Raw genomic sequence first — 22,070 nt, 5'->3', positions numbered from 1 at the left:
TGAATATGGTATGGTAGGTAATGCAATGCCTGAATTCAGCAATAATTCATCTATCAGTCTATTTTGAAAATGTCTCACTTCATACTGTTATCCATGTTTGTTGGTAATTTAAACTAAACGGAGTTTCAATCAATCAATTTCATTTCGATCACTCTGAAAGAAACAAAACAACAACAAACTGACAAACAAAATGCAGAGGATGATGGGCATAACTTACAAAAAAAGTTTAAAACGTACAAGTACAGAAGTACATGCCCCTCCATCAAAAACAGTCAAAAGAACACTATAAAAGTCTATAACAGCTTCTCCTGTTCTCTGTCATGTTCGAAATGCGCTGCTCAAAGTCACCTGTCTAACAATTTTGAAAACAGTTGGTACAGTGGTAGCATGAAAGTCTAATTACTGAATTGAGGCCAGCTAAATGCTTGACCATATTAATAAACTTTATGCTGTCACCACTGTCAGACTGTAGACAATTTTTGCTTTGAACACAGCTTAAGTCTGTAAGATTTTTTTTGTTATCTCTTGACATCTTTGATAGACATATTCCTGTATTCATCTTTCATTTTCTCCAAAAATGATATCATTTTTTCCATTACAGTATCTCTTTATTACTATTGCTGTATTGTGACATAAATTTCTTCATAAGTACAAGACTCATGAGAGGCTACAAATTATTGTTTTATACAACGGTTGGTGGTATTGTGTATTACACTATGTACTGGAGCATTATGAAAGATTCCAGTCAAATAAAGATAAAGAAAAATATGAAGTATACAAATCCTGATGACAAAGGTACTCAAGAATTGAATCAAAAGTTTATGAAAGTTCTCAAAGATGCAGCAGCACTTGATGAAAATATTGTTTATCGAGATTTTAATAGAAAAAATAAATAAAAGGTTGTTTCTATTCACTAACTGAAGAAAGAAGTTATTGTTGTTTTCATCCAGGAAAAGTTTTTTTTTCCAATGGGAAGCAAAAAGTAATCCATGTTACAGACTCATGGTAGGTTAGCGGTGGCACAACAGTACCGCATATATCAGGCCAATCATCAGGAAAACAATTCAGACCAGTGGTTCTCAAACGTTCATAATCGATGGTCCCCTTCCTGAGACTTTCAATAATTGTGGCTTCTTACTCTTTTATAAAAATACATGCTTTTTCTTTAGGTTATGTGTCATATTTAATAATAAAAAAGCCAACGAAATAAAAATTCATCATCATTCAGTCATTACAGTCAAATTATGTTAAATTAATGTAGTCATGCCGCAGTCGGGGGTCCAGTTGTACAAAACTGATAGCAATCCATGGTCATTGGTTTGGTGTGTGATAAAGTGAGGTATGGAACAAAGGTAACAAATGTGTCAATAAGTTCAAATTTTGCCCATAAGGCCAAAAGCAAATGTCTAAACCTGGTTGTTGGATTTTGAGAGTGTTATGTATGACTTTTCTTTTGGAATAAGGCATCCATCCAATGTTTTTTGTCGGTCATCGTGGACTAGACTCCATTACGACTCACTTACAGTAGAAAAGAATCTGATGATTTTTGTCATACTGATAAAATATGATAAGTTTTGTCACTCCTATTATTAGTGTTCCAGATCAAAGATTCAAAATACCGGTATTGAATATAGTTCAACATCACACATCTGGGTTGTCTTTTGTCTTATAACGACTCCATGTCTGAGATGTACTTATGCTTATTGTACTAAACTTATATTTACTTGTGCTTTTGATGGTTTATTAATTAACCTAATTTGTGTTCAACATTATTATGTTTTTAGATAAATTAAGAATAATTATTCTAGACAAAATTAATTTTTGTATGATTCACTTGGGTCGGCTGTTACACAAATACCTACCACTGAAATGAGTGAAAACACAATCACTCAAGATGAGGTAAGAATTGAATAAAATTACGGTATGCTTTTACCGTACATGGTAAACAGTTTGGTTATATTTTTTTTGTAATAAAATAAAAATGTCCTATAGGATATATTTCACAACGAAAGGACTTGGGCCATGGTATAGTTGTACAAGTTGATAACTGGGAGTATTTCTTCATGTGACATGGAATATTAAGATAAGAATTATAGACCTATTGCTATAATGATTAAATCATATTTCTGGGCATCATTTACATATAATTTTAATATTGGATTTCTTTACTTGTTGAGTAAGCGATTTTCAGTTTGTTTGCATTTTTTACCGACATTTTTGATGCAGATGCGAAGACGCCGGCTTGCACGCTTAGGCGGAGATACTAGCTCCCCACAGTCAACTCCAGTAGATAAAGAAAGCAAAAAAGGTTCATAAATATTTTCTAATTTGCATATTGTTATACAACGAAATCTGACTCCCAAAAAGTGTACAGAAGTACCTTTACATTCATGCATATATCAGAGTTGTGAGCATATACATTGCAATATGGTTGTGCTAACATGTACATGCGTTTGAGCAAGATTGGAAGCATAAAAAATGGTTATTTGTGAATCATAATTTTAAAATATATTTGAAAAGTGTTTCTTTTCTTTCATTCTCTCAAAATTCCTGGTTTGTTTCTACCGCTTTCTTTCCAAACAACACACTTTTTATTTCTGCTCAGCAGTTTACCGAGATAAAAATCACTGGAATTGAGCATGATCTTTCTGTATGCATAAGTTTTTTGAAGTGTCTAATCGAGTTTATATCTATATATAACCCACCGTTTTCCTTTCATCTAATCCTTGCGAAGACTGTCTTTTTATGTCTCAAGCAAAGTAATCAATACCATACCAATACATGCTTATTGGCTGGAGCCGCTTCATTGATTTGTCACTGATCATATCTAAATTCATGCTTTATTGAACATTATTTGACAGGAAACTCTAAATCTCTAGATACTTCACCAGAATTTTCAAGTCCAAGATATAAAGTAGCGAGATCTTCAGCAACAAGTGTGAGTTTTTATTCAAGTCATTGTTGAATAAGTATCAGTATTCAACTGAAATTGAAAAACTTTGAATTTAAATTTTTTATGTTTTATGAGGTTGATATCTTGAAGTTGTATGTTAGGTTTAGGAAAGTGATTCCATATTGAAGCCATTATCACGATTTTGAGCAACAAATACGACATGCATTTGGCTTGGAAAGTAAGATGAATGGATGGATGGTTTTATTCAGAGACAATTTCCCATTGACAAATTGTTTTTATGGCGATATGACCTGGCTATCACTTTGGCTATAGATGGCTAATTTCTGCAATAAAATTTTGATATGCACTATAAATTGAATCAAGATTTCACTGAATATGGCAAACAAAAGATTTATTATTTGATATTCCAAAGCATGTATTTTGAATAAAATAAAATCTGATGTTTCTGATACTGACAATAATTTTATTTTTGCAGTCATTGGCAAGTGATAGCAGTAGCATACCACATTCTCAAGCAGAAGATGATGATATTTTGTCTCCAAATCCAAAGCGCCCTCTGGAAGTTTTAACTGGTGCTATAAGTTCTAGGTAATATATACAAATGAATTTTTTGCTAACAGTTATGCTGTCAAACTCAGACAATTATATTCAGACATTAGTCTATATAAAAGGGATCATTTTAGATAGTGTTTGACACACATAACGGAGCAAATATATTTTCACATATACGACTAGACACATTTCTGCTGTTAATTTTTTAATATGCAACTTACTTGCTATGATGGTACTAATAACGTAGGGGCCTACTATAATGTACTATGTGTACAATTGTCATGATCAGTCATCTGTGAAAATACTAGTTGCCAGAAATACAATAAAAATACAGTTACACTGCATTCCTTCACGAAGAGAAAATATGATTCTTTAATCATGTTGAGTCAAAGTTATGACAGAAAAGCCATCAAAATGTATGAAAAAGCGAATCCACTTTTTGGAGAATTCATGAAATCGCTGCCTGTTATCATCTGTGACTAGAATTAAGAAACAAAAAATAAATTTAGCGCAGGGATGTTCAAAATGAAATAAATAATCATCAATAATATTTAAATGTAGCATATCAATGGATGTGGATTCTGGTATTGCTTCATTGAATGATTATGTTGACAATATGATATCAACTCAGACTGATGATATGGTGAGTTTTCTGTTTTGTTTGGAAATCAAAAAAACTCTGCAATGTAATTTGTTTTTATCTTATATGACAGTCTTCAATCAAAACTATGTAAAAAATACATTCGGTGTCTTATGATTGGCAAAAAATATGGTTAAGAAGAATCAATATGCTTATCTGTTGAGATGCCAATCCTGGTTTCTTTTTTGGTATACTCAAATTGGTAAAAGGAATTCTATACAGGAATGTTCATTGGGGGTAGGAATAAAAGAAAAAGAACTACTTTAATGTCGGCTAAATATTTTTTGCTCCCATAATATATTATTACCATGTCCATGCATCTGAAACAAATAACTGCTTCAATAATAGACTGGTAACCGAGCTATGTTTCACCCAGAGCTGTGTCAAGAGTTTATTATGTTTTCACTGGAGTCAAGAGTCGATGTCGTATTTTCAAACTCACTGGAGTTAAGTCAAAATTCTGATTTCCTCGGAGTCGAAGTTTGATTTTCAGACTTTTGATGATGTTAAAAAGTCTGGACTTTTCAAAGAAACTCAAAGCATTAAGTTTATATCATTTTTATCAGAATTTGGAATCACGACTTGAAATTGGGTACAACCCAGTATCAGGGTCAACATTTTTTTAATCTGGAGTTGATGGCAATTTTCTCTAGACTCCTGATCCATGGTTTTACCATATTATTAATAAGCCATCTTTTCGGCTGGAAAAAATCCTATCAATGGTTTAAATTTCCTATTTTCGAAAATGTGTGTTTGTCTTGTATTGATACAGGTCCTCATCAAAGATATCCCTAAAATCCAATTGATAGCAGACATATTACAAAAAGTATCTGGAATATCTGAAGATGATATTAAAGCATTACATTTAAATCTTGAGGAAGACGAAAAAGAAGGTAAAATTAGATTTGAATCTATCCATTTTTGTGGTGCTTGTTTCCTCTTCCTCAGACACACATTTGTATAGATATAGTACTGGTTAATGTGAATCTTTTTTGGGAATGGTTAACCATTTTACACGCTAAAGTTTTTTCTAAATACTAAACTGCAATGCTATAATTTTGATATACTTAGATTATGTTCAATCAACAATATATGATATACAACTCTGCCTTGTTGTTGATTAATCTAATTGTATCTATCTGGCAGAATTCACTAGTGTGTATATAATAAAAACTGGGATTATCTGAATTTCTTGATAAATACTGATATTGTTCCTCTAATATTCATATTAGATTTAGACAACCTTAAACTTGACTTTTTGAAGTTATATTTTTCATTCAGTGCTCAAAAAGCGCTGCTTTCAACTAGTGAATTTGAATATTTTAGTTTTTGGACATATCTTGATGCATGGAATCATGTCAAATTGTGCTTCCGAAACTAAAAATACAACACTTCATACCACACCAAAAAGTCGAAAGATCAATACTGTGTCTTCAGCTACAGCTTCACCTCCAAGGTAACCTCATTACTTTTGTTTGAGTTATTATTAAATATCATTTTGCTTGTTTAATTTTGCATAGTAAACTACCAACATTGGGTTTATTTTATATTATAACTCAGAACATATCATTATTTATAATAGCTTAATTTAGTATATTCATGTCAAAATTAATTGCTGGAATAAATTGAAGTTTATGAAACTATATACCGGTATATATTTTCATCCATATATAATACTCACATGTTTTTTTTATTATTTACTCATATATGCAAGTTCATATTATGTACCTTACCCAATGTTTTAATCCAATGGCACATGTGTGATATGTATGGCTTTACTTCTCATGATTATTATGTTTTACTGCTAACTCACAATGAGGTTGCAATCAGGACTGTGGACTTAAGAATCTGACTTCCAAATTCTTACGGTTGACAATAGATTATGAGTTAGACTCCCAACAGACTGAAGAAGTTTCGACTTAGCTCCCAAATAAAAAAGTATTTTTTGCCACAAAAAGGATTCGTAGTAAAATTAATTCCTTCAAAAATTAATTTTTTGGGTTACCAGTTACCACCATTACTCAGAATTCTGGAATTTTGACTCCAGATGATTTAAAATTGGGTACTCTCGAAGTATGTGAACCAAGACCTGGTACTACGTTCCGGTGTCCGCCATCTTGGTTCACATACTTCGGGAGTACCTAAAATTGTGCTTAGGCTTTGACTTTCGATTCCATGGAGTATTGAAATATGACTCTTCACTTCAATATCAATAAAAATCACATGACTTCATTTCAAAATATCGTGTTTACATTTAGTGGTCAAGATACATTGGAAGTAGACAAATGTCAGCAAAGTATTCAATATGTTATCAATTGTTTTCAAAATGTGGAATTATGTCATTCCGGTGATGATAGAGAAGACCAGGTTAGTATTCCAAGTTCCAATTTTATATTTGTAACTATTGTTCGTCGGAAAGCATTCTGCTGGCGGCTTCCATTGCTGTCTTCAATTCAAAATGGTTAAAAGGATTTTGATGAATAAAATCTAAAGGCTATTTTTATAAAACACTCTCTTATCACCTATCTTCCTCTTAACAAGGCTCTGTATAATCAGCCACTGCTATGTGAGTAGCTAGTTTGTTTTAGAAGTACCGCATTCCTTCTAGTTCAGAATTGCTAGCTCCTAAGTGGTGAACTGGATGCTGAACCTGGGAAGTCAACAAAGCCAAATTTAGTGCTTTAATGACCAGGCCATAAAAAGGCACTAAATATATCTTATATTTGCCATTGATCGCCATCAGTCGCAACATAAAGCACAGTCGCAACATAAAGCACAAGTGAAAACACTAAACCTTTTTTTCGAAACTGTCAGAATATTGGTTTTTTGAAGCATTGATAATTCAAATCTATATTTTATTTATCTTATTCTACAGAAAGCAGGATTTGACAGAGGAACTTATTTAAATAACATACAAGAACAATGTATAGACTGTGCCATTTTGCTACTCAATGAAGAAATTTTTACTTTTAAAAGGTATAAATCAAATGTTATTGTAGTATAAAACAAAGTAATGACATTGACATATCAATTTTTTTTATATCTGAAGATATTTATGCATCAACAGTTTTGTATTATATTTGCAATACTTTTTGGGATAATGGGATTTCAATCATATACCTTATTTGCTTTTTTTCTCTCTTTTCATGCTCGGGTCAAACCTAATAAATATTCAAGGTTTATTTATTTTAGTGAGATTTGTCATTGTCGCAAGGAAATTATAACTTGTGTGAAATTTATAATATTCTTTTGATATTAAATGTTTTTTTTCATTTTTCAAACTAAAAATTATTACAAGATGAAGTATTAAGATATGAACGTCTGTAATGTGTAATGCTGTAACCATATTAATTCTTTGTTTTTCAGAAACGCTATACACCCATTATCCTCTCTTCTTTTGTCGGAACAAATGCCATATAATTTTCTCGCACAATTGGTACAAAAATTATGCATTCAAAATATTACTGATCTATCTAAGGTAATTTTTTTTAAATGTGAAATGTGAAAAATTTTATATATATTTCTACCTACTGTTATGCAGAAAGATGTCGTATTTTGAAATTTTCAATATCTTCAGTACAAATCATCCTGCCCAATTTATTATGCCCTGACTGGGGGTTAGCACTGGACTAGCACTAGTATATCTAACCTCTGATGCCAACCTCTTCAATTGCTTGCTTCTGCAAAATAAATATCTCTAAAAATAATTTAAATGAAGATTACCCTATTTTTTTTTTATTGGACTTAATAACACAACAATGAGTGTGAATTTGTTTATGCTAATTCTTTATAGCCATAGGGTATTTGATACGAGGCTAGTGTATAATGTAGTGTTGTCTGATTTGAACTTTGCAATCATTTATTAAAATCGTGAATAATCATGTTTTTAGGTAATCACTCCAGTATTAGATGACATTCGAGAAGCTGCCAAGAAAATGTCAATCACCATGAACAACTTTTTGCCAATAGAGGTTGGTTTTACATGCTTTTAAAAATATTCAAAATGATTTCGAAAGGCAAAGAATAACTAGTTTAGCTCGGTTTAAAAACAAAGAATTTAAGAAGTCACATTATCATATCGAATCAACCTATTTCCTAAAAACCAAATTACCTTGGAATGAAATGATTTTGTGCATGTTTCCAAATACAATTTTCAAAACTGCTTGTCTTAAGAAGTCTGATTTCTTTCGGATAAAACATTGCAGAATACAATTTATGAAATTGTGATATTTGAACCACTCACTTAAAACTAAATTTGGAATTAGTGCTATTTGTAAAATATTTATTACAAGCCATAAAATAAACTATAAGAAGTACATAAATGAAATTAGCTTGAAATCAGCTTTCTCTACTTAGCCATTGTAATCCTCAAAGTTTTCTTCCATCAAGTACATTATAGATATGGAATTGATTTCATTCGATAGTGAAAATTTTTCAGATTCTTCTTCAATTAACAAGCATACTTACACATGATAGAAGCAAAGAAAGACCTGTTTGTTCACTCATAACATCTCTCGATAGTTGGATACCTGAAATGTTAAGTGATGCGAAAGGTGCAGAAATTCAAATGTTGTCTTTCCTCGGACCATTTCTATCAGTATCTTCTTTTTCAGAAGAGGATGTAAGTATAGTTTTGTTTCAGTAACTTTACATAGGTTTACATCTTTGTTCTGGACAACTAGACAACTAGACTTTTGTCCGTGGGCCATATAACCAACTTCACCAGGCCGAGTTGTGGCCCGGGGCGGCCTCTTGCACGCCCCTGCTTTATAGAATAGGAGTTTTATATTTATCCTGGAGAATAAAGGTGCTTTAATAACTTTATCACTGTGCCAGATCACAAATTTTAACCTTGTTACCAGTCCAGGCATTGTGAATAGCATAGGTAGCCATCTGATCCTTCAGATGTATATACTTTCACTGTGGAAGGTTGTCATAACTGACCATTCATTGTGAGGCTGTGGAAATATGTTAATAAAGAAAACCGCATTACCGAGTTTAAAAATAAAACTTATTATTTTTATTCATGATGTGTTCATCTACTTTCAATTTTTGAAAACACAACTGAGCTGAAATAGCGTCAACTCTTTGTTATGTATGCTCAGGATAAAATGCGCAAGACATATTTTGACAATGCAAAAGTAAATATGGACAGTATTAAACTCGTCAGTGGAGCAATACATGGAAAGATGGAAGATGTCCGGGTATAAATTTTATAATTTTTTGTCATTCATTTGAAATGTAAAGTTTTGATTTATTGGTTTTATTTCAATGTTTGCTCAAATGATATAGCCTCAAGATTGATTTTATTGTCCTGGAATTTATTACTTATCGATCTTTAGATCATTAAGTATGTTGATAGGTATTTGTATGTTTGTCTGTTAGATGTTCGCGATATCTCACGAAGGCGTGGTTGATTCTGCTCCAAATTTTGCATGTGCATTCATCATATTTCGGACCAGAATGAATGAATTATGTCATATAATTAGCGAGTTTTTAATTAATTAGTGATGGGACACACAGTGTCACTATAGAGTCATGAATCGAACCGCATTTTCGATCGATAAATCTTCGGTATCCGACCGATATTCTCGTTTTTCTTGTTACCGCATGTTTTGGTGTGAAACTGTTTCACACAAGCAAATAAATATATATGATTGTTTTATTATAAATTTATCGGGCGCTCCAGAAGTATGTTTACCAATATGGAGGTAGGTAATTTTGTTTGCCTACTTTTACATCAAGTTGTGTATAGGGACGGAAGCCTATGGGCAGGGGGTATATTCAGGGATACCATTTATTGTTCACAAGCAAATCGCAAATAATGGTTGATATTGATGTTTATATGTTATTTTGAACTGGTGAACTTGAATTAAACTAAAAAATCTAACTTGACGACTCCACATGTATCAATCACTACAGTCTGGTATTAATTACATTTAAATTTATAAATCATTTTCTCACAGGAAAAAATGTTTAAAATTTTGCACAATTGTCTTCTCAATCCATCAAGTCGGAATTCAACCATTTTATTCCTTGCTACAGTTATCAATGCAAACACTAAGAAGAACCAAATACGGGTAGATAAATCATTTTGTATTGATTTACTTTATTGTTCTGAAAATTTTCACAAGATTAAAAAATATTTTTTGTTTTTGCAGACTAATGAATCTCTTGTATCACAAAATGGATTTATGTTAAATGTTTTAACAATCTTACAAAAGTTATCACTCAAAGTTAAAGTTGATAAAGTGAGTATAAGAAAGTATGGAAATATATTGATTGTTTGGCAATATTTAATAACAGTCTTAGCATGGAATATATTAGGTAACAAGACATTATTTGCGATTCTGAAGTAATATCAATATTTTCTTCAACAATAGAGCAATACATGCATCTGAAACAAATAACTGACTTACTAATCCTATACCAGGTATGGACTGGTAACAGTACGATAGGATGTGGTTCGTCACATGATCAAGCCGTCCCATCGGGACAATTATGTAAATCCTATCCTATGAAACTCAAATGACTATTTATGGAGCTTAAAATCATTGATTCGTTGTTCAACCATTGTGGCAATTCACATAAGTACAGATTGCATACTCGTACCACTGCTAGTCTATAAATTTGAGCATCGCTCTCTTGTTGTTTACAGGTTGATACACAATATTTGACACATCCAACATGCCTTATAGAAACAAGTACTGAAACAAGAATTAAAATGACTTCTGAACAGTACAAAGATATGCAAAAGCAACGTAAGTATTTTTTTTACGTCTGCAACTTATAATCGTTCTACTGTTTATAGTTCAGAGATGAGGTATGTTCTATAATTCATTTACTCCAGAATACTTTTAAACAAAATTATCTTAGATAGTCATTTGTAAAATTTAAGGCAATGCCAAAAATCAATAGATGTGTCTATTATTGAGATTGGGGATCTCAAACTTTTGGTGTTATGGATTCGTAGAGTGGTTAATGTTCCTGAGTAAATTACAATTACTCCTTTTAATGATTCGGTGTATTTGCTGCTTTGTATTTATAAAATATTTTGTTAATGCCCTTATTTGTACAATGACAAAATTAGCCAAGTCAGTATTTTAAGGGGAAAACGAATAGCTCTTGGATCCCTGAGATTTCTCTCACAGAGCCCTGCGGTTCTGTATGGAGCACTTTGAGAAGCCATGTTTTAAGACATCAGAATTTGCTTTCCAAGAAATGTTTCTTAAAGACTAGGTATAACTATAGAGAACTGATATTATTCATGAATTTTAAAGAAGGTGCTTACCTGTACAAAATCTTTTATGACTTTTTATATTATGACAAAACTATTTATATTTTTTACTTTAGATTCCAGCCTGGAAACATCTAACTCATTTCCGACAGAATGCTTCTATCTCACAATGCATGCACACCATCTCTCTGTCATGCCTGTCTTCCGAGCATTTAATAGATATAACAGAAGTCTGAGAGAACTTCACTCGTAAGTAAATCTTTACCTCGGCAAAGTAACAGTATTGTTTTTTCACCTTGGGTTAGAAATAGACTTCTGTCCATGTCTCAATGCCATACCAGATTTAATTACCCTGGAATGACGATAATTTACTTAAAATTTTCCAGATTAATAGAAAATTTACGATCAACAAAAGCCACTTGGAAAGGAACACCAGCAGAAGCAAGAAATCGTGCTATGTTGAAAGGTTTAAAACAACAATTAATAGTAAGTTATATTTCTGAATATGATAAGTATGAGAGTAAGAGAATCTTTATTATTTTGTATTGTACAGGATGACCCAAGAATAACAGAACCCATAAATTTCTTAATTACTTTTACAAAAATAGGGTAAAATAGTCCAAATGATATCCAGAATTTCCCCACCACTGCCACCACATAATGTTTTGTATTCACTATTTGGGCTCTTACACTTTCGTCTTCAATCCATTCCGAACTATCGTTATGCCATGTTTGGAAATGATTACCTGTGATGATGATGCCGTTCACTGATACCATATAACAATAATGTTTAGTGGGGCACAATATTTCTGACGGAAGTCCTACAGAGACCGTTACACTGTACAGGAGATGCAAAGAGAAAGTAAATTCAACAAAATCACAGACTCAATGCACTTGACTCAACGAAAAGAATGTGAATGTACCAAAATTGATAACAAGATATATTTATTGCATCGAGTTCGTGCAAATTCTGGGGAACACATTAACATTTGCATTGCAAAAGATGGAGATCATATTAATTGTTTTACAAATAAAAATAAATACTAAAAATAATATTAGTTTCAATTACATACCGTACTAAAAATAGGTTAGACTTTACGAGCCATATTATAATCCATTGGTACTCTTCTGAGTTTTAGGTTACTTTCCATAGTTTATTTAAAATTCCTCTTTTCAGGATCATGCTGTGAGGAATGCCTGCTATGAAATTTCTTTAAATCACGAATCAATGTTACATCAGTGCTTGATTTATTTTTCATCTGCTGCTCAGTTTTTACTGAATCTTGTAACAAGACCAGATGAGCAGGAGTAAGTAGTTTGTTATTATCATTCCAAAAACTTAATTGTCACTGGAAACATACCTCTTTTATTTGATTCACAAGTCTTGTTGCACAATGATACAATCAATGTATTGATGTAACATTCTTATTAGGACTTTTTTCGGTACTCCCAAAGTATGTGGACCAAGATGGCGTACACCGGAACGTAGTATGTGTACCAAGTTAGGGTTAGGCCATAATTTCAGGTACAACTACTACGAGAGTCACTTGACTAGTCCCCGAACTCGTAATAGAACTAAAAAAAAGGAAAATTGGAATAAAATTATGGCCTAACCCTAACCTGGTACATATACTACCCTCCGGTGTCCGCCATCTTGGTTCACATAGCCTACTCCGGGAGTATTCTTTTCTATGCCTGTCTGAAGAATTCTGATCCGAAACATTTGTATTACTGTACAGGCCCCTGAATAAAATAAATAAGAATAGAATAAAATAATAGAATACTCATCTTTATTCTTGCTACACTTACAGCATCCTTGTATTATATGGTTTCACTATCGCAAAGGCGCAGAGCAACAGAAGGTAGTTAGTGTCGCGTAACTCCACTGATAGTTAATGTAACTAGTTAGCAACCATTGTTCCAAATGTAGTTAAAGGTGTATAGTTGTTATTGTGTTGTTGATATCTGGAATAAGCCTAAAAAAATAATAGTATGGCAAGAAATTATTAAATTTATATCATCCAACACTCCATACTGTCTACTTATGAAGTTAAGTGTAAAATGAAATGAAAAACGAAGCAGATAACTATCAGTAGAGGTTACCCGAGACTAACTTCCAATCCCCTCTCAATTCTTTGCGTTAGTGGATCTGTATGCGTATAATGCAAGGATGCTGTAGCAGGAATAAACTTGATCATACTAGGCAATTCGAGAGTCCTGCTACACACTAGCACAAATGTATTTCTGTGAAGTTTCGTCTGACCAAAAGCAGTCTTTCTCAGATAAGCAGTCCATAACAATGACAAGTACAATTTGCTTCTCGTTTCAAGTTTCAGAGTTTTTCTTTTTGTTGTTGTCTAATCCTCTATTCATGTTTCCGTTATAATATTATTTATGTTGCAGACCAACATTACCTCTGCCTGCTAAAATTCCTGATGCATTTGCTGCTATGCCTGAGTTTTATGTTGAAGATATTGCACAATTTCTTTTGTTCGTTGTACAGTGAGTATTCTGATATTTTCATATTTATGTATAATATATTATACGGTATTTATTACTGTTATTTACAGTGCTTAACAGCCAGCATGTAAATGAATACTTTTAGTGTGAATTGTATCATGTTTCTTTTAATCGTTTTAAATGACTAATTTTTCTCATTCCAGACTTTCTCCCAACACCTTGGAAGATTTCGTTGTAAAAAATTTGGTGAATTTTCTCATCATTTTTGTCTGTTCGGCAAATTACTTTCACAATCCATATGTGGTTGCAAAACTTGTTGAGGTATTTTATTATTATTTTTTGTACATTTTCGCTTTTATGTTGGAAAAAAATATTACTATGGACCATGGTTTCTGAAATTTTTAGTTGCGATGACCAAATCCTAATTAAATTCAAAACTGCTTAAATGCTTACTTCTTTGAATCTGTACATGTCAGGTATCTCAAGTATACCTTAACTGGACTGTATTAGAGTGATGAACAAGAATAGCATAATTTCTGACCATAGTAAGTTTATTAAAAGCTTTCACAATGATAATACTGTATATATATTCATGCAGTAACTTATCTTCCTTCTGTTCTTCATCTTGTCCTATATCTGAAATATCTGAAAAGCTAAAATAACATTAATAAAATGACTTGTACGGGAATTATTCGGTACTCCCGATGTATGTGAACCAAGATGGCGGACACCGGAACGTAGTATGTGTACTAGGTTAGGGTTAGGCCATAATTTCAGGCACAAATACTACGGGAGTCACTTGACTAGTCTCCGAACTCGTAATAGAACTAAAATGAGGAAAATTGGAATAAAATTATGGCCTAACCCTAACCTGGTACACATGCTACGTTCTGGTGTCCACCATCTTGGTTCACATACTTCGGGAGTACCTACTATTCTAATCTTAGAAAAATGATGCTACTTTAACATGTTGAATATATTTTTAGGTTATTTTTGTTCTCAATCCTAAAATTCAACCAAAAGCTTTAGCATTTTACGAAAGAATCGAAAATCATCCTCTTGCTGTTCTAAACCTTGCACCTGCTCTTATGAAGTTTTATACAGGTATGAATAATAGAAATTTTTTTTCACTTTGGGACATTTTTATTTTTTTTTCAAATAACGCAAAAACTGATAAGCAATATACTTTTAATAATGAAGATTAGGTGCGGTCAGTTGAAAGTAAATTCCAAAAAGATAAATTTCAAGGTTTGTTGAAAAAATATCAGTGTCCAAGCTGAGAATATATGAAAAATAGATGAAAAAAAATTGATTCGAACAATGGAAAATTGAAATATTCAGATATTATTTTCCAAGAGAATTTGCTTGAAGCAAAGTCACTCAAACTCCATTGACCGCAAGACAAGGTGGCGGACACTGGAACGTAGTATGTGTACCAGCCACCAGGTTAGGGTTGGGCCATAATTTCAGGTACAAATACTACGGGAGTCACTTGGCTAGTTCCAGAACTCGTAATGGTACTAAAATAAAGGAAATTGGAATAAAATTATGGCCTAACCCTAACCTGGCACAGTACTATGTTCAGGTGTCCGTCATCTTGGTTCACATACTACGAGAGCGCCACAAAATGCACTGTCAGTGAACCAATATAGAAACACATTTGAACAACCCTAACTGAGTATAATGATGAAAATGATGCTGATATTTGAAGCAAAAACAAAAAAAATTATTTATTTTAAATATGTTAATCAACAATAATAAGGGGTTTGATTTCTAGATGTTGAAACAACTGGAAGCAGCAATGAGTTTTATGACAAATTCAGTATTCGATATCACATCTCAATTATTTTCAAAAGTTTATGGCTGTGCCCTTTGTACCAGAAGGCAATAATACAAGAAAGCAGGTGAGGTTATGGTTATGCTATGAGTAAAAGGTTTTACACAAACTAGGTTGGAGTGTTACACAAATTTTCTTCATAATTCCATCGGATTATAAACATGATTAGCTTGACTAGGTAGCAATCAATCTTGGGTAACCAACCGCATTATACACAGCATAGCTAAAGTGGAGTGTTTTTAGGTCTGTTTGAAACTGCTTCCAGAAAAAATGTTCCATCTCTTCTCTGATTTATATATTAGAATTTGCTCTTAGTCATTCCACTCAAAAATTGTAATTCAGATTTTACATTTTTTTTGTACCGGCATAAGATTTTTAAAAGGGGGGTTTTCAAAATCAGAATTCTCCCATGTAACAGTTTTTGAAACAGTCTCCGCGATTACGTGCTCGTTAAAAGATCCTAAGCATTTGACAGAATTTTTATTTTTCAATAATATATTTCGTACATTTAGATCTAATTTTTCATTATTTTTTATTAATATTTTTTTGTACAATCAAGGCCTAATATTTTTTTTTTTAGAATTTTTTTTTTTACATTTGGGCATAATTACGTTTTACTGTTTTATTCGCAAGACACATTGTCCAAAATTGATTGACAGATAGTTTTGTTGAAATCTCAAAAAAAATTTTCTTCTAGAAGTGGAAAGGAATTCGTTAGATTTGTAAACATGTTGATAAACGATACAACATTTGTATTGGATGAAAGTTTGGATTCACTGAAAAGTATCCATGAAGTACAAGAAGCTATGAGAAATACTACCGAGTGGAACAAGCAGTCAAAGGTACATTGTATATTTTCAATTTTTGGTGCAATTGTGCAGTGGCTCACACACTTTCATGGTTTGTGGACCCTTTTCTTACTAAGGTACCCTTAAGTTGATAAAGCAAGCCCATGCTTCCTCAGACTTGACCATTTTGATGATTCGATTAATACCTAGATCGGTGGTTCTCAAGCATATTAAGCCACGCCCTCTTTTTAGAATTTGTCAAGTCTCGCACCCTACCTTGAAAATAACCAGCTAACAATAAGCTACAAATAACAGATAGTAAGGCGAAAGTATGTATTATTAATAAAAAATACGTTGAAATTACATGGATGAAATGTAAGTATTTAATTGGCTTCACCCCCCCCCTCCTAAAAAATTTTCTACACCCCCCCTTGTGGGGGGCGCCCCACCGATTGAGAACCACTGACTACAGATCATTTTTTTTCAAACTTCATGTCTCTATGCATCATGTGTCACTTTTAATATGATTGTGTGTCATCAACTAGACTCATTAATAACTGCCTCACTGAATTTTTATAGGATTTAGGCCTATATACACATTGAACAATCTCTTTAGGTAGCAAGTTTCAACATATTTTGAAATGCAATATCCCAACTCGGTCACTTTTTTAGGACTTTATAAACCTATTTCGGTTATGCATAAAATTCTAATGATCAGACCCGATGGGTGATGCACAAAATTGGTGCAACAATTTCATTTGAGTATTTACCCTGCGACCGTCAAGTTATGAACTGAAGTGTTGTTTTCATTCTACCAAGCTTATATAAATTGTTACTGTGTTTTGCTGTCAAAAGCTTTTTGATTAGAATAATGAAGTTAAATATTCCACATTATGAGTTAACAAATACAAACTATCTATCTGGTTTAGACATCTAATACTTCTGTAGTATGGTTCCATTTGTACTTATTTTTAGTATTACTCAAAAATGTCATTTTATTAGGAATTGACTATTTCTAAAATTATCGGTTGCACAAAAATTGAGAGACCGGCTCTGTATACCTGAATACATTGTATACACAATTTGTCAATGATCATAGATTGTAGTTTTTATTTTTCTCAACTTTAATTAAAAATTATATATATATACCTGAGCGCTTGTTATAAAAAATCTTCTGAATATAAAAAACATCCCGAACATTTTAGTCAACATTAATATGGCTTTTGTATATTAATTTAGGAAGTGCGTGAGCGACGTGAGCAACAGCTACAACAAGATGAAAGACAATGTGAATCATATTTGACATTGGCATCGGAAACTCTCAGTATGTTTCACTCTCTTACAACATTTGTGCAAAAGCCTTTTTTGAGACCAGTGAGTAGAAATATAATAGATTATCATTACTAAATAATTTTCTCTTAACAATTTGGTTTTCTTTCAGCCTTGTGCTCGCTTCTGATCCCCAAAAGACTTGCAACCTTATTTGCTTATTTGGAATAACTGTTAACTGTTAAAAACATACCATGTCAGTATAAAGAATGTAAACAAAAGCACTACTTTCTATTAAAAGTATTTACAGAGGTCTTTCTTATTGTGATTTCTATAAATATCACATAATAATAACATCATACAAAAACTGGTGAACCTTGATGACATACATCGTTGGTATTGCGATAAGTTCTAAAACATATGCTTTAAAATTTTAAACTCCTTGGGTTGTATCCAACATTTGTGCAAAAGCCATTTTTGAGACCAGTGAGTAGAGATATAATAGATTAATCATTACTAAATAATTTTCTCCTAACAATTTGATTTTCTTTCAGCCTTGTGCTCGCTTCTGATCCCCAAAAGACTTGCAACCTTATTTGCTTATTTGGAATAACTGTTAACTGTTAAGAATGCAAACAAAAGCACTAATTTCTATTAAAAGTATTTACAGAGATCTTTCTTATTGTGATTTCTATAAATATCACATAATAATCACATCATACAAAAACTGGTGAACCTTGATGGCATACATCGTTGGTATTGCGATAAGTTCTAAAACATGAGCTTTAAAATTTTAAACTCCTTGGGTTGTATCCAATATAGTCGGTCCTCTCCCTCAAATTTACTCAAAACTGGAGAATAAAAAAATATGACGAAGAGTCGTATGGTATTTCTGAGCTCTGGTTTGGCTATCCCTCCCCTAGTTTAGAGTCTGGTATCAACTGCAGTCATTCTATTTGTTACATTTCCAATTTCATCATTTTTTTCAACTTATAATCATTTATTTTTCAATTGTGCAGGAAATTGCCGATCGACTTGCAGCTATGTTGAACTTCAACCTCACTCAAATCTGTGGTCCCAAATGCAAAAACCTCATTGTTAAAAAACCTGAAAAGTATGGTTTTTATCCAAAGAAACTACTCAGTCGAATCATCGATTTGTATTTGAACTTGAATTGCCCTCAATTCATCAAATGTCTGGCTAGAGACGAGGTATATATTTGCACTATACATTTGATTTTATGCACAGATAAGCAATTTTTGTGACATTGATTTATTGTTTCATGATACCCTTTTCTGATTTATCGCATCATTTGTCGCTCTTTGTGGCAACAATAAATTTGTTATGTAACTATTAACTTTTCTAACAGACGTCAGTGATATTTTTTGTTTTGGCGGGCGTCATCACACCCCTAACATCAGCAAGGGCGCATAAAAGTTCCCTAATAGAATATTGCGATTTTTGAGCTCGCTATATTCTGTTAATGAAACATTGGCTATTTAGTTGTAAATAACCCTTGGTTGTAAACAAGAAAATGTTGGAAAAACTAATGTATCAACTTGAAACCTTAAGACTGCAGTGTAAAAGTTGTGAAAAAACTGTATTTTATGGAAATATACCACCTAGAATTCTTGTTTCTACTTCAGAGATCATATAGCAAAGAAATATATGATGAAGCAACCAAGAAGATGGAGAAACTTTTAATCAAACCTCAGGTATTACTCATCCGGTCTTTTTTCATTTGTTTCATAAAGTATAAAATAGTGAAATCAACCTGTTTTATTCAAAATGTTTTCAGATGGAAATTCAAGCATTTGCTGAACTTGCCAGACAAGTTGAACAATGTCATATTGAACTTCAACAAGTTGAAAATGATTATGGTGAAATCCCTGATGAATTTAGAGGTAAACGGTTTCTTATTATCAAGAAGCTAAATCATTGTCATTGTTTTTCCAACTCCCAGCCATATACTAACTGTAAAACTTCTCAGAATGATTTCTATAAACTGTTATAAATGGAAAAGCTATGCCTGCACTTTCTAGGGAATTATTCCATTACCGTGTCTTCTAATTTTCCAATCTCTCGCGATATGATTAAAGATGAATTTTTTTAATGTATCTAAATGTTAGGTTAAGTGCATATTGGTTCCAGTTTATTTTAATAAATTTTCTGGTAGCTTATCACTTGTGGCACATTACTTTATTTTATGCTGTGAAATGTCATATTGTATAAAAATTCTGTATTGATGGCTCAAATCTTGGTTTTGAAATGGACGCGCTTCAATTTGTGAAAATGAAATGTAAATTTTTTGAATCGTCCATTTTTTAGATCCATTGATGGACACACTCATGCATGATCCAGTTCGACTTCCGACGAGTGGAAATATCATGGATCGGATCATAATACGTAAACATTTACTCAATTCTCATTCCGATCCATTCAATCGACAGAAATTAACTGAAGATATGCTGGAACCAGGTAAAGTTGATTGTTCTGAATCTGATTTTATTTTGATGGTTTAGAAGTGAGAGTTAGAGTTGTAACGATAAAAATGTCTAATGCCCGAGTGAAAATTTCATACCCAAGCTGAATATAGCTTGCAGATGGTTTTCATGTGCATATATTTTTAATCCCACAGTTGAGAGAGTAAAAGTTTCAATTTTGCCATCGTCTGGTTTAAGTTTTTATTGCCATTGATTTTAACTGAAATATATTTTTATCCCATAGTTGAGAGTAGAAGTTTCAATTTTGCCATCCTCTGGTCTGAGTTTTTTATTGCCTTCAATTTCAACTGAAAAATACTTCAAAAACTAGCGAAATATAAACAAAATGTGATGAAAATACATGAGGGCTAATAGGTATGACTAAAGTAGAAAACTTATACGTTTTTCCAGCTTTCATTGTGGTATAAATAAATTTAATCTCTGTTTCATCGATCTAGTTTTTTTTGTTGGCATTTTAGCCCATTTGCATGGTATAGTTTGCTGGTTCCCCTGGTCTTCTTAATTCTTATCATTTATAAATATATACCTAGTTTCTGAATTGAAACAACGAATAGATGATTGGATCAAAGAAAAACAAAAATTAAGACAGCCTGGAACAAGTTATGAAGAAAAGATGGAAAATTAAGCCCATTTATGTATTTCCTATGTTCGTTACTATATAATATCATACTTTTGAACCAGGACAACAACAACTCTGTGTATTATCCGTTTTGTATGAAATTGAACTTGAAATGAAAAGTACTTTAAGTATTCTGTATATATAATATTCTCGGTAATATGTAATGGGCATTGAATTGAACACTCCTTTTTTTGGTGTAACAATAAATATAAAGTTTTCGTCTTCGATTTGTCACTTGATTGTGTTTGGGATTTGCATATTTAACCCGAGGAAAGGGAAGACTAATAAGACGGCTTAATCATCTAGCTATTATGGCCTCTCGTCCGGTTACCAGTTCATATCGGGTATGGGATTAGTTAGGCAGTTATTTGTTTCAGGTGGATGGACTTGATACGGAGAAAGCCGTATCCGACGAGTGGTTACGTGAACCCCCTGCGGCGGCGAGGATCCAGCAATCCTCTCGCACATAATTATCCCCAATAGATTCGAACCCCCGAAGAGTGATCGGAGATGCGGTGGCTAGTGTAGTCCTGACGCTTAGCAGCATGCGCCGAGCCATTTATTTGGCACGAGTCTGGAGGTAAAACAAAACGCAAATGTTTCATTATGCTTGGTGGCATAGCGCAAAGCCTTATGAATACGACTGTCATCGTATCTTTTATAACGCCTATCCTTGTTAGCTCGCTATTGGCTGGTAAGCAATTGCAGGCCGCTCATACGTAAGTCACTTTTTCAGACAGTTTCGCTTTTTGAATAATTATATACATTACCACAGAAGGGTTAGTTAAATGGCATTACTAGTCGAATTTTCGGTATTTTTGATCGAACGCGAATGTTGCTTATGCGCATTTTGTATTCTTGTTCTTTTTGTTTAAAAAACGCTTTTCTCTTTAACTACTGGACCAGTTGCTTTGAATTTTCGGTGGTTAAATGTAGTATTTTCCGCTAAAAGGCTTTTACTTTAATTGATTTCAAAACTTTCTGTGGGCTCGCAGGGATTCGTTCCTTTCTGTGTAGTATGACGTCATCAAAATTGCGCGCCTTGTGGCGGTTCAAGGTGTCCAGGCATCTGACACATCATTGAGCTCTTGAAAAACAACGCATTTGGTATATGTTTAATCTCGGGATATTCTCATAGAGTTCAGTTCCTAACCTAACTGAGATCACACAATCGCTGAGCTCGCATACCTAGGTAGCACCTAATAATTACTGAAAGATACCGGTATATATATATATATATATACTTTAGT

At 32.8% G+C, this 22,070-nt stretch overlaps 1 protein-coding gene across 2 annotated transcripts; it reads left to right on the top strand.

Moving 5' to 3' along the window:
• Positions 1-297: 297 nt before the first annotated feature.
• LOC120328255 (ubiquitin conjugation factor E4 B-like) lies at positions 298-21,042 on the top strand. 2 transcript variants are annotated; one of them, XM_039394691.2, is made up of 30 exons: positions 298-1,899; positions 2,227-2,308; positions 2,880-2,938; positions 3,390-3,502; positions 4,028-4,109; positions 4,879-4,999; positions 5,433-5,562; positions 6,365-6,473; positions 6,982-7,082; positions 7,473-7,584; positions 7,997-8,077; positions 8,545-8,727; positions 9,212-9,310; positions 10,073-10,186; positions 10,268-10,357; positions 10,765-10,867; positions 11,460-11,592; positions 11,730-11,829; positions 12,521-12,651; positions 13,747-13,845; positions 14,007-14,124; positions 14,790-14,907; positions 15,581-15,707; positions 16,338-16,482; positions 17,668-17,802; positions 18,717-18,908; positions 19,344-19,412; positions 19,496-19,601; positions 20,026-20,175; positions 20,732-21,042. In XM_039394691.2, exons 1-30 carry the CDS (start codon positions 1,870-1,872, stop codon positions 20,824-20,826), a joined length of 3,327 nt encoding a protein of 1,108 aa, XP_039250625.2. In that variant the 5' UTR covers positions 298-1,869; the 3' UTR covers positions 20,827-21,042. The 2 variants fall into 2 exon arrangements, with proteins under 2 accessions (XP_039250625.2, XP_039250624.2); XM_039394690.2 differs by having other exon boundaries at positions 341-1,899; positions 2,862-2,938.
• Positions 21,043-22,070: the final 1,028 nt, after the last annotated feature.

The sequence above is a fragment of the Styela clava genome, chromosome 7 (genome assembly GCF_964204865.1).
Source record: "Styela clava chromosome 7, kaStyClav1.hap1.2, whole genome shotgun sequence".
Taxonomy (NCBI): Eukaryota; Metazoa; Chordata; class Ascidiacea; order Stolidobranchia; family Styelidae; genus Styela; species Styela clava.
This window is presented reverse-complemented; position numbering and strand designations above follow the sequence as displayed.